At 38.0% G+C, this 13,081-nt stretch overlaps 1 protein-coding gene across 11 annotated transcripts in view; it reads left to right on the top strand.

The window, feature by feature from the left end:
• Nucleotides 1–10,751: 10,751 nt before the first annotated feature.
• The window catches only part of ADGRL2 (adhesion G protein-coupled receptor L2), a 128,291-nt gene continuing 125,961 nt past the window's right edge, over nt 10,752–13,081 (top strand). For all 11 annotated transcript variants that reach the window (XM_059821981.1, XM_059821980.1, XM_059821978.1 and 8 more), the window contains exon 1: nt 10,752–10,833. In XM_059821981.1, the coding sequence (XP_059677964.1) occupies nt 10,761–10,833 (73 nt within the window). In that variant the 5' untranslated portion in view covers nt 10,752–10,760. The remainder of the gene's footprint in view (nt 10,834–13,081) is intronic.

Below are 13,081 nucleotides of genomic sequence, written 5' to 3'. Positions count from 1 at the left end.
ACTGCTTTTATACATATTGCTATGTAAAATGCTTATTAATGTTAGCAGATGTTGCACTTTAATCCCCCAGAATGATTGTTTGGTAGCAGCAGGAGATTTATTAAGCTTGAGTTGTGTGAAATTGTGTGTGCATAAGCTGCTATTTAGATTGTAAAAATGCCATTGAAAACTGTTAAAAAGTTCTAACCGTAATTGGCAGAGAGGTATTAGCTGTTCTAAAAGAAGTATATGTGTACCGTTGGCCCTTGTGCTGTAACCTCTTTATCATTTATCTTCTTGTATTAATGTCACTCAATTATTAATTCATGAGCAGGGTTGGATAGGGTGAAGGCACTATTTAAATGTGTGGCACATGTATCCTTATCGCTGGAGACATGAAAAGAGTCATTTTGTGTTATCTATAAAATGGAAAGGACATTTAAAATTTCATTTATGGTAATCCACTTCACTTCCCAGTAAAACACCTAGATTATTGCTACTATAATACAATGTTCTTATTAAAATTTTGTAATCTTTCCACTCTGTTCACTTATAAATATTGTTGATAGACAAATGCAGACTTATTTTTTCTTTTTAGTTGCACGTAAGTTCATGAACTGCAGCAGAGCATACAAAAAGCAGGGTTTTTTATTAAAAAAAATCTCTAATTTTTAGTAAAAGAATACAAAATAAAGGCCATTAAGTGTTTGTAAATGTGAAAGGGTAAATAAATTATCATTTAAAATCATAATGTAACCTAATGAAAGAAAAACACAATATTTTCCAAAGTAGCAGTGTCATTGTCACATTGAGCTACCAAGACCTATATTGTTTAAAAGAAATTGTAAATACGTGGCACAGAGTTCTTGGTCTGCTTGATGAAACCACGGAACATCAGAGATCATGTTGCTGCTAAAAAATGTGTTAAAAATTCATCTTAAATTTCATCTGTGCTGTGTGGATGATATTAAAAAAAAAATGTTTGGGAAATACAATGTTTTCAGTCACTCCAGTGAAAGAGTTCATTCTTTGAATACTTTAAAAAGTATTCATTCCTTTTTAAAATTCTTCGACTGAAGCGATTTAGGGATACTTTGTCCTCAAGTGCTTGCTGTGGCTGGCATGGCAGCGCTGGAGATAACCCATATTGCATTTTGTTTAATAGAAGGTATCACTTCACACTTCCCTTTTCACAGTGCATGGGAAAGGCCTGCACTGTTTCCAAAATACATCTTTTTTTTTTTTTTCTCCCCCTAGTTCTTCTCCTCCCGAAGGAAGAGAAAATACTATGTAAGGTGCTAGGGAGAAGAGTTTTAAACAGTGGTGTATGCAAGTAGAAGGAATCTTTCTGTTGAATTACAATTTAGAGCTCTTTTTGCTCATAACTGCTCCAAATGTAATCTTTATGTTTTTCCGACTTAGCCTTTCTGCAAAAGGAATAAAAAATGAACTGAAATAGTTTGCTGTTTTTCTATGATAGTTTGAATAAATAAGAAAGTCCACAGTTCACCCCAATTAAAGGAGTGGTACGGCTCGATGAATGACAGGTAGTCATTCAGCTGCCTCGCACAGTTAAGAATAGTCACCTGAATGTTCATTGCTTGTTAAATTGTACAAGAAAATACTCTTGACTATAGTTGCACCATTACATGCCTAGGCAACTCGTACATCTTTACAGAGCCCATCATCCGGTAGAAGAAGCGAATTCCTTGTTTCATTGCAGAATCAGGCCCTTTCTGAATAGATAATGAAGATTTATTTGCCATATTTATTTGCATATGTTTCGCACATTCTTGACTATGTGCAAGCAATAGTTATGTAATTTGGTCGTATATTTGTGTGTAGGTGCAAGGAAGAGGGTTAGTGCTCTCTGTGCAGTACTGTCACATGCACTGTGACTTCTCACCCTTGAGTTCTTGTTTTCACCATGAATGTGTGTATGAGAAAAGCCAATTACAAGGGAAGAAAACCAGAGAGTTTGTTGATTTTTATGATTTTTGAGTTTTCAGCCTTCTACATCTAAGCGCTACTGGTATGTAAACTTCGTGAACCTGAAAGATGTGTCTTCTGTCAATGTGTGCTGCTTTTTTTGTACTTAATATACATGCAGAAGACCTCCAAAGGGTTATGTAAATTCAGTGAAGTTTCCACCTGTAAGTCACACCTCCCTGGAAAATCTCTTGTGTGCCTAGAAAGCAGTTAAAGACCATTCTTAGCTGATTATTCTTTCAAAGGTGACGTATTTGAGGTCTCCATCATGTCTTCCCTTCTTCTGTTGTCAAAATCACCAATTTTGTCGTGGCTCGGGCTGAGTATGGGATGGTAGCACACAGCACTTCTCAGGTTTCTCTGCAAGAGGTGATCCACTACCTTTTAATAACTAAATGGTTTGTGAATGGTTTGGAAAATACAGCTTTATGGAATTACTCTTAGAATTTTGTTTGTTGTTGTTGGTTATTAGTGGAACTAAAATGTGGTCTTCTGAAGCTCCTGACCATCAGGCTGCTGGTAAGAAAATACTACTCTCTGATCACTGTAGTATTAATTGTGCTTTAGAGAAAAGAAACAAAACTAGTAATAACTTAAGAAGGGGTTATTTGAAAGAAGAAAAAGAAAAATGCTTAAATACAGCATGTTTTAAAACGTAATTAAAAGTATGCATTATTGAAATGGTCTTTCATAAAATGCATTATTGTGATGCTGTGGTAAATTTTGATATTTAAGGATATGATGGAAAAAGAGGTATTTAAAAATACCTTTCTTCTGCTGTCTCTATATTTAGTCATAGGTTTTTCACATTTCTTTGCATGCTCATCTGATGTATTTTATCCTAGATTACCTCATTGCTCCCAAGAAATCCCTTTTGGTAATATTGATAACCTAATATATGACAGATTTTGGTCATTATTATTTCATTTAGTGGTCATATGTATAGACCAAGAGGGAATCTGAATATTGATTCACTGAATGGCTAGTAACAATGATTTATGAGTCAAGGATTCAGTGTAGTGAGCCAAACACAGCAGAGATTACATCTTGTGTGCCACCATTGATTTTGTTTCATATTTCACTGCACAATGATTAGGCCGTGGTCTCACAGATGTTAACATTAGAACCATATTCCTCTCTAAGCAAAAGACAGGCCACAAATGACACCCAGTGCATTGTGTGTATATGTACGTGCCTCCTGCTCCTGATTTTTTTTAAAATGATAAATATTTTTCAGTTACTTTTTAAAGAGTTGGTGTTTCTCTGATAACAGTAAAGGTTTTTGATAGAATTTTTAAAAGTAATCAAAAGTGACTTCGCTGGCCACACAAGCTTGTTCTTGAAACTTGACCTATATCATTTATATTGAATATAGACCACATATACTGATCTTAAATACAACTGATAGAAAATGGGATGCTTTAAAATGGATGCTATCACAGCAGCTTCATGAATCTTTTTGATAATATTCCTTGGCACATGCCTAGAAAAGAAGTCTTCAGTGCAGTAGTTTCCAGGGGGTTGGTGCTACCAAACTGAGGTTTGGGCATGAATACCAGATGCTGAGGCTGCAGCACGGCTGTCCCTGACCGTGGTTCGGTTGCAGGGCCAGCGTACTGGGGCTATACAGCTCGCATTAACCCAGTTACAGCATGGGTAAAAATGCTGTAAATGCATGGGTGAAAATATGTTCTTGTCTGCTCTTGCCTGTAATTTGATTTTATTTTGGAAGTTAGTAGCTCGTGGGTGTTTTGCTGGTGGCTCTATGCTGGTCTAATAAGGTTGTCTTACTTCAGTGTGTCAGCTGTGAAAGGCACATCTGAACTCATTTCCCTGCTTAAGCCTGGTGTTGAGCGGTCATAAAGCAGATCGGGTGCGTTGAAATCCTTGCAGTCAGCTAGAGAAACACCACGTCACTGCACAGGTACGGACATGTCTGACCACAGTCCCAGGACTCTTGTGTTTGTTTTGTTTTTCAGTCTACTTCCACTTCAAACAAGTTCTTGGCTGTGAAAAACACTGGATGGGAGGAAAAAAAAGAGATCAGCTAAGTGGCGTAACAGCTTTGAGAAATACGGGCCTTTGCAAAGCCTTGTCAAGGCTGTCAACAAACAGTTTACTGTCTTACAAGGCTGCAGTGTCTTTCGTTGATGTTAGTCTAGTGATTCTTTTTTCCGAGGGAAAGGAATGATATCTTCTAATATAAATAGATTATTTTGAGGATTTCTCTTCTGTGAGAAGTTTGAAAAGCCTTTGAATTTTCTTCAGCTGTTATGATTGCTTCTTTTCGTTTGTCATATGGTTCTCAGTGTTTTTTATAGCTATTCATTATTTTCTTGTTTATTTTTGATGTTCATAAAATCTGTCCTACGTAGGTTTGAAAATGAGAGCTATTTGTTTTGCAGTTTAATGAAGAGAATGGCAAACAGCCTCAGACTGTGCCTCTGGTGTCCAAAATGATCAGCATATTTAACATGCTCAGCGTGACACTAAGATATTACAGCCAATAACGGTTGTAATTGACTTACAGCATCCCTTTCCCTCCCCCCTTCTTTGGAGGCTGGGGATTTATTTTTGAGACCCCGGGAAGATGTAGTGACACAGACGGCAGAAGTGTTAAAAAGGTTTTACCTGCTCTGTTTGAGTGGAGGTGGTCTGATATAGTGGCACAATGCCGATTCAGGTGAAATACAGGGAATTTGCAATGAGGATTTGGTGACCCCCCCCCCCCCCCCCGCCTTGATTCTGCCCTTTTAGCAAAGGCAAAAAGAGAAATTCAGACTTGGCAAAAGGAGAGTGCCTGGAGCCAAAAAAAGCCATTCTTATTAGCGCTAGCAAAGGTTTACTTTGTTGGCTTATTGAATGAAAACTCCCTAGAGTGTCCAGGCTTTATCCTGTGTTAACAAGAAGGGGCAAAGCTGGCTTGTCGGGAGTGGAGCACCGTGCAACGTGTCAGTAAAACACAAGAGTGAGGCCACGCTGAACTGGAGTGCTGATGAGAAAGGAAAATCATTGTCTTTCCCTCTTAAATCCTATTTATTTTCTCTGTGAATGATTGTGGTAGACTATGGAGCTTCTGTGGACTGATGGACTAAATTGTGATGTTGTACTGTTAAAATAGCGTCAGTGCACTGTTTAGTGTCATGTCTTGCATAGGTACATTTGGTATTTTGAATGATCTGTTGCACTGATGAGCTGGGAACCGAGGCTGATGTGGGGTGGGCATTTCTGTGGATGTTCTAAATTTACGATGCACGTTCATGGCACACTGTTTCAGGTGTTCCTCAGGCATGGGTATGTCACTTCAGAGCACAAGGCACCTGCATGCATTGAAGTAATTTTTTTGTTGCAAGATTGGATGACCTTGGTCAAGTCTTGTTCTTACTGTATTATTCCCTTCCCTGATACTGTATTCCTACCATGCAACTTGGAAAGAAGTGTTTTGGGTTAGAAATCCAGTGTTCAAGGTGACAATTAATAGGGACTGTTGAATACAGAATTAAAGATAAGACTCTCTGGTACATTTTAAGCACTGAATTGCTTTTAATGGAAAAAAAAAATCTTTGTTAACCAAATTTAGATAGAGCAGAGTTAGCATTTCCTTTCTTCTTGCAATATGCAACTTGTTTAACTGGAATAGATCAAGCATTTATTGTTTACCATAGCTAGTAGAAGGATGCTAAGTAAACCAGCACAGGGTCTTGCTTGTCTTCAGGTTTTTTTGGTAAGATCGCATAGCTTTGGGACTGTAGCACTAATACAAAGTTATTAATGTAAGTCAATTTTTTAATAACCATATTGAAGATTTAGGAATAACTCATATTGACTGCATCTGAAGATATGTTCAGTCTTGAAAACTAGAGCTGGGTCTCATTGCTGGTATGTATAAAACTGTAGCTCTTGGATCATAAACAGTATTAGTCTCATTCTAGTATTTTACTAATGTGACTTAGGCAGTTTTACTAATCATACTGCACTAATTAAATTCTTATGTTACAGATTATAGGAAGTTTAACTTTTTTCTTTTTTTTTTTTAATTGGGAAAGCCTCATGGTGGGAAGGCACGTGGACACATGATTTCTCAGGAGACTAAGTCTATTATATTGTATGAATATATATCTACTCACCCTTGCCTCCTCTGCAGAGTGTCTCAGATATATTACAGAATTACTTAGTTTCATAAACTGGGTTATGAAAGGTGGTGGAGGTGCTGCATGTGTGGCAAGGTAGGTCATACAGGATTTATACGAAGGATTGCTTGGGTTCTGCTAGTTCCTCGGCACGTACGAGCTGTGCAGCTATGGCTGATGTTCCTTACCTCTCTGTGCCTCATCGCCTGTAAAGCTAGTGTAATTTTTAGTTCTGTAATAGAGATGTTAAAGCTTGACTGAGATTGCAAGCGCTTCATGGTGTTTCTAAGATGATTTGGAAGATTAAGCACTATATTGTAAAATATATGAGCGTTAGTCTGAAAGACATTCAGCTAAAGAAAAACATTCTTGCTTAGCTGGAAAGATCGCTGCGTTCCCCTCTGTCTTAATTGCCTGAAAAGCTGGATGGAACAGGAGGGAAAAGGCAGCTCTTGAGCATGCTGTGTCAGTTGTCCAGAAGCTCTTAAAAGACCCTTTTTTGGCTTTTGAAAATAAAACCTTGGGAAGGTTAAACAGAGTAGAGTCGGGACGTGGCAGTCCTTTAGAGGTCTTTCTCTTCAAAGATGAAAGTATTTCAAGGAGTGTGCTTGGCGCAGCTTTCTCTTATCTCTGGGGTGCTCTTGAGCAATGTTGCAGGGAGAGGGATGGCCAACAGTGGCACCTATTCTGCAGCGGTCTTGTTCCATCTGTAAGAAGCTTCAGAAGTGCAGAAGAACAAGGAAGCGAGGCAGGGGCACTAAGATACTTGGGACTTGGAGCACAGCTTATGAATACAGTGTGAAGAGATGCCCAATACCTTTGCAGGGTGCGAGTTTGAACATTAACATTTCCAGTACTGATCTAGTCTCCTTTAACAGGGCATATGCGAAGAAACTTAACAGGGTGATCAGCTCTGTTTCCGACAGAGGTTTGGTGGCTTTTTTTCTATGAGAAACTGCAGTATGGCCCAGAGGTAGGGATTTAAGTTACAACTGAAATTTTCTGGGTAGCTTTTATTGCACCCTGAAATTCAAGCAACCTTTTGCTCTGGAGAGTTTCTCTCTGCCCCACCCACAAACCCAAGCAGTCAGTGATCCAGAGAAAAGGTTTATTAAGGTCTGAGGGGAAATAAGTTATACACTCAGGACAGCCGTTCGCCAGGGTCTCCTTTTTCTGTTTACAAAGAAGTAACTTAATCTGTTTTTTCCTGGTCCTGCTTGTTTGGTTTGGGATTATTTGTTGTTGTGAGATGCCACTGACAGTCTCCGTATTGCTGATAGATGGATGGTTAGAAGGATGCGCCTGACGGCGGTGTCTATAGCTGGAGTGCTCTCTGGCTCCAGCTCATGTCTGGGTACCTTTTTCAGGATTAGCTTTTGTTATGCTGATGAATGGTTGGTTCAGAACTGCACCATTCTTTTACTTGGAGCCACATAGTTTCCCAAATATATAGGTTGCATTAAAAAATGTTCGCTGTGAAGCTGTTAATTTTTATTCGAAAGAAAAGAAAGAGGCAAAACAAAACCCTATTGCAATCAGTTTTCAAACACTGCTTAATTTTTGCTTGCTTTTTTAGAAAAACATGTGTTACTGATAATCTGGTAGGGGCTGGTTAGTTTATTTTGAATTCGTTTTGCAGCAGCACACTGAGTTAAATTCTATGTCTGTAGGCTACAGCAATCTTGAGACAACAATATATTGCACAAAGCACTTAAATTTGTCCTTAAAATATTTTGCATTTATTCTTAGTTGAATAGTTTCTGCTGGTTTTGGTATCACAAAAACATCAATGTCCTTTCAGAAACTGTGGTTTCTTATTAAAATAGTTAAAATAAGTCAGTTTACAAGGTCAGGAACTCTTACTCAATTTAAAAAAAAAAAAAGTCTACCATAAATTTTGCAGCTATTTCCTAGAGAGAGATATTGGATACTGCAAGTGGTGCTTTGATTTTTTTTTTTTGTTTGCTTTTGTTTTTAACACAACATTTTCCCCCCACCCCAATTTAAAAAAAGCCCGCAAGGAAGCGATGAGTTTAAGGATGATAAAGAATAGGTATGTCACTATCCACTTAAAGGTGAAGGAAGCTGTCTCAAAATCTGGTTGTGCAGTGATATGTTATGGAACTAACGAATAAACTTGAGTCTCAGGAAGTCAAAATCTTCTGGACAGACTGGGAGCAATCAGAAGGCTGACTTAATTTCACTTTTAGCCATTATTGTTCCTCATCTATTCTCTTGGATTATTCTGATTGCTTACTGAAATTAGGCTGATTAGTCTGTAGTGTCTGTGAAGTAGTTTTATTATTTTACCTTTGGGTGCTACAGGTAAAAAATTAATCCAAGCTCTTCCCAAGCTTTTAGCTGAACTATCTCCAGGGTTTTTTTGATATATCATGGTGGCAATTTTTTCTTCTTTGCTCAGCAGGAGCTCCTTTGCAATTGTAATTTCTGCTGAATGCAGGTCATCCTTTGTGGATTTTTAGATTTTTTTTTTTTTCCCAATTGCGAAACACTCACAGCCCAGTGTGAAAGATCTAGAGATACAATATGACTGTCTCTTCATAACTGCTTCTGGGTTGTCCTGTAGCAGCTGGTGTATCACCATCTGAATTGAGGGCACATCTTTTACCTCTAGGCACATGGGTCTGTGCCAGGGAGAGCCACGTTCTGGCTGTCCTGCACTGAAGCACTCCCTTTGCTATTGCATGCTCTTTGTTGAGGTATGTGTGGATAAAAGTGCCTGTGATTGAAGAGCACCTGTCTGTAGTTGGAAATGGGAAAAAGGGTTTGTTTTTATCTATAAATAAACATAAAATCAGTCGGCCTCAGATGTCAGTTCTCTTTCATTTCCCTGTGTGAGAAATCACAAGCACGCTGGTGTTATGTGAGAGGGATGCCTACACTGAAGTGGCATCACTCCTCTTAAAGAGCAGCCAAGTAAAGAAGCCTACTTGGCTGTTTAATAATCTCCTATTCTGCCACAGTCACGTTGCCTTCATTGAGAGCCAGAGAAATTGTTCCATAATGTTTTCTGTTAATTCCCATCTTTCTCTCCTTGGGGAAAAAAGTGAGTGTCAGTCTTGTTGCTGTCTGTGTGCTCAGGGAACAAATGTATCATTGATTAATATTAGCATTGACTAATATAAAAGGAGTTACACTTTCTACTTCTGCAAATGATCTGCAGTTCATAGGATTTCTTTGTCTGGCATCATGTGCTCTTCATGCTTTCCAGTTCTCCTTGCCAAAAGGGTGAGTGTATTTTTAAAGCCTTCAACATGCTCCAGTACTCGTAAGATGCATAAGTGGCCCTTGGATCCTGCCACTTAAATTTTTACATAGTCATTGTTACATGTAAAGTAATGTTAATTTCAGATATCTCAGGAATACATCTGCGCAGTCCTGTCCGTCGGTCTTGGAGAGACCAAGCCAGTGTGGCACCAGACTCAGCTCTTTCGATCTATAATTGCTGCAATGTTTAGAGAGTCATTCTTCCAGAGTTGTTTCACATATCTGTAATATATAGAGACGTGTTTGTAGTTAAAAGTCATTTGGTTTTATATGGATGTTCATTTATCTCTAGCTCCCCAAACTCTAATAGTTGGGGCTGAAGCGTGATCTAGCTTTGTACAGGGAGACATGGAAGAGGAAGTGTGTAGTTACTCAGTTGGCTGCTGGGAGAATGAAGTCATTAGTGAAAGGGAGCACTCTGCTGTCAAATCTTCTATCACAGCAACTGCACTCTATCACCATAATTATATTTTTCAAATGCAAATGGTAGCTTTAAGAATTCTTCCTTTGGTACATCGTTTACAGGAGCAGTTCAGTTCGTATTTCTCAGTTGGAGGCAAATCTTGTCAGAGGCTGAGGACAGGAGAGTCTCATCTGTTATGTTTATTCCCTTTTCTCTGAAGGTGTTTATTGAGTAGAAATACAGCAAACTGTAGAGTCATATGAAGGGGCTTCCTCACCAAGCATGGTATTTTGTTGGCAAAGTTGCTGTTAGGGCTTCTCATCCGAGGAGAGCAACCTATGTGTAGCACAAAAAGAAGGCCAGAGCCATGGCAGGGAGGGGACCTGCAGAGCGTTAGTGTTGAGCGGAGTTGCTCCACTGTTGTCAGCCACTCCATGTTTCGAATCACTAAGAAATATGGCAGTGCCCTAGATTTAATTTTATTGTTGTTCTTTGAGGTAGAGAAATGCAGGTTGTGTCAGATTTGGGGAGTAGGAAAAGCTTAGCCTAGTCATCTGCAAATCCAATTTCTTATGTTCAGAGAAAATGTTCTCTTTTCTTTTTCATGTGTCTTACTGCAAGTACATCAATAACATTCATACTTTCAACTTCAACGTGTATCATTATTTGGCATTCTGTTTAATGATCATTGACCTTGAGAGATTGCATCCTGCAAACTTGCCAAATTCCCAGCTACAGTACAGGTGTACTGTCAGTTTTTATTAAAAATTTCTGTCTTCACGTCAAGTAAAATTTGGTATTCGAAATTATTGGTGTTCAGCTATTGATGGATTTTTTTTCTCCTTTTCTTCCAAATCCTCTGCTTCTCCAGGTATGAAGATGAATAATGCAGACCACTGGTTTCGATGATGCTGGGCTTTTATAACTGGATTCATTAAGGAATACAAAGAAGATTCTTACAGGGATCAATAATGGTGTCTTCTGGCTGCAGAATGCAAAGTTTTTGGTTTCTGCTCATTATCAGCTTCCTGCAGTGTACTGAAGGTAAGCTTTCATTTATTTTTTTACTTGAGTTTGCAGATGAGATGAATGGTCTGTACAATTAATTTCTGTTAGGTGACTTGAAGTTTTAGGATGTCAAACTAAAAGTATCTGTAGCACGTTCTAGGCTTAATTTATAAGATTCAAATTATTCTCATTTTTAATGAAAAAAGAAAATATATTTTTTGGTTTTGATACAGTGTGGTATGTTGAAACTGAGTTGCAGTGTTCAGGCAGCTGAAGTGACAGTATTAATATCCTTGATTGGTAGGTGCCTTATTTTTGGACTCTTCCTGTTTATTCATATTTTTTCTGTTCTCATTGCGCAACATTTTAGAAGCAATGTATCGATACATTACATGTGATATAAAATAACTAAACAGTGCAAATGAAATACCCGTTTTACTTTTCTAATTTGGCTGGCTGAAAATAAAATGGCAAACACTCCATTAAGATTAGACTATGCAAGTTAAATTTCAGGAAACAAACCTCAAAGTGCATACAGGAATAGCATCTACTTAAAAATATTTTTGCTTTTTTAAAAAAAAGGGAAAAATACTTCATGCTATCAAACGTGGTGTTTAAAATAGCTCTTAAATTAAAGATATGAGGAAGGAAAAAGCTTTTTTAAAAGAAGTTGTATCATCTATTCTTTATCTGTTTTTCTTCATAAACTTTATTTTCTCCAGTTAGTCTGTCTCCCCAGCTGTTCTTGTGGCCCTTTTAATTAGTTATAGAGAAACAAAAATGAATGATCAGCAAAACATGGTTTATGAATTTTTAATTAGAAATACTTATATAGAACTTGAGGCTATTTCTGGGTGTAATCATTTTGATTGACTAGATTGCAGGTGAAAAGACTGGTTTAGTAATAAAGTAGCACCTCCATGCCTTCTTACATTATTCAGTAATCGGTATATAATATATAGGCTGCTTTGGTGCATCTGTGGTGTTATCTCACCATCTTTATAGTAGATACATACCTTACCCTGTCAAAATTCTTTGAGTTTTAAGGTGAAATTTTCAGAGATACTTCAGGAAAGCTGCTCTGCCTCCCCCCCTCTTCTTTCCCAAATCTATACAAACATAAAAGGATCTAGTCCCTGAAAATGGCAAAACCCAAAATAAAAAATTTAAATATTATATGCAGTCTTCCATGTTCACTGTGTAATTTCCTAAGCATTTGTTCTAGGCTAAGGCTCGCATCTTGTGTTGTACTGGCAGACAAGCTTTGCTAAAATAGGTTATTCGTGTGTATGAGTGAACATACACAGGGATCAGGGAGTGCGTCCTAGGAGTCTTCATGAAGGTTTCTGAACCCGGGAAAGTCTCATTTCACTTAAATAGCTTTCACAGTCAGTTCCCCCCCGCCCCCCCTTCTTCTTAAATATTGCCAGGATATGTTGGAAAACTGGCATTTCTCAGGGCACACAGCAGATCTTGGATGGTTTCATCATTGATGGGATTTCTGATTTGGTAGCTGCTGTACTGACTGCTCTCTTGGTGTCGGTTGAGGCTGTGGACTTGGGTATAATCTCCCTTTTATAGGAAAGTAAGTGCCAACAGCTGGAAGGTAAAATGCTTTTCAGCCTCTTTCACAGGTAAGGACGGTAAATGCATATTAGGAGAATGGAATTATAAATCTTACAACTGGCCGGTAATAACTTGTATTAATTATAAATGCATTTACATTGCAAAAGTGGTTGCACTAGTTGAAACCAAAGGTGTAGGAAGTAGAGGCATCTCTTTATGGTTTTTTCCGAAGTTTCAGAATACTAAGGATTTTATTTGTTATTGTAATTGTGTCAAATCCCTATATCTAGTACATTTTACAAAGATTCACAGGAGTACGTCCAGTTTGATGCTGTGGGGTGGTTGAAAACGTTTAAAAACAGAAAGGAAAAGCAGACAAACAGCTTACTTTCTCTGGTTTGGTTACAGTAGCAAACAGCATGCTGCAAAGAGCGTTTTATCTGCTGAGTTTGGAAAGGAAAAAGTCAACTGAGAACTTCTGCAGATTGAATTTTTGCCATTTGCAGAAAGCTAATTTTCATTGTCATCTGTAATATTTCATGTTCATTTTTTACTGTCCCTGTTTTTCTTGCTTTTAGTAGCCAGTAGCAATCTTTTGATGCTTCAGTTGTGAATTTACTTTTTTAAAGTCTATATAAGAGCTGCTTTTTCAGCTAAAAGAAACAGAGAAGGAAATTGGGAGCAGATAACAGAATCATACCAAATTAATTGTAAATTC

This window comes from Gavia stellata, chromosome 10 (assembly GCF_030936135.1).
Source record: "Gavia stellata isolate bGavSte3 chromosome 10, bGavSte3.hap2, whole genome shotgun sequence".
NCBI classification, from domain to species: domain Eukaryota; kingdom Metazoa; phylum Chordata; class Aves; order Gaviiformes; family Gaviidae; genus Gavia; species Gavia stellata.
Note: the sequence above shows the minus strand (reverse complement) of the source record. Positions and strands in the feature narration are given on the sequence as shown.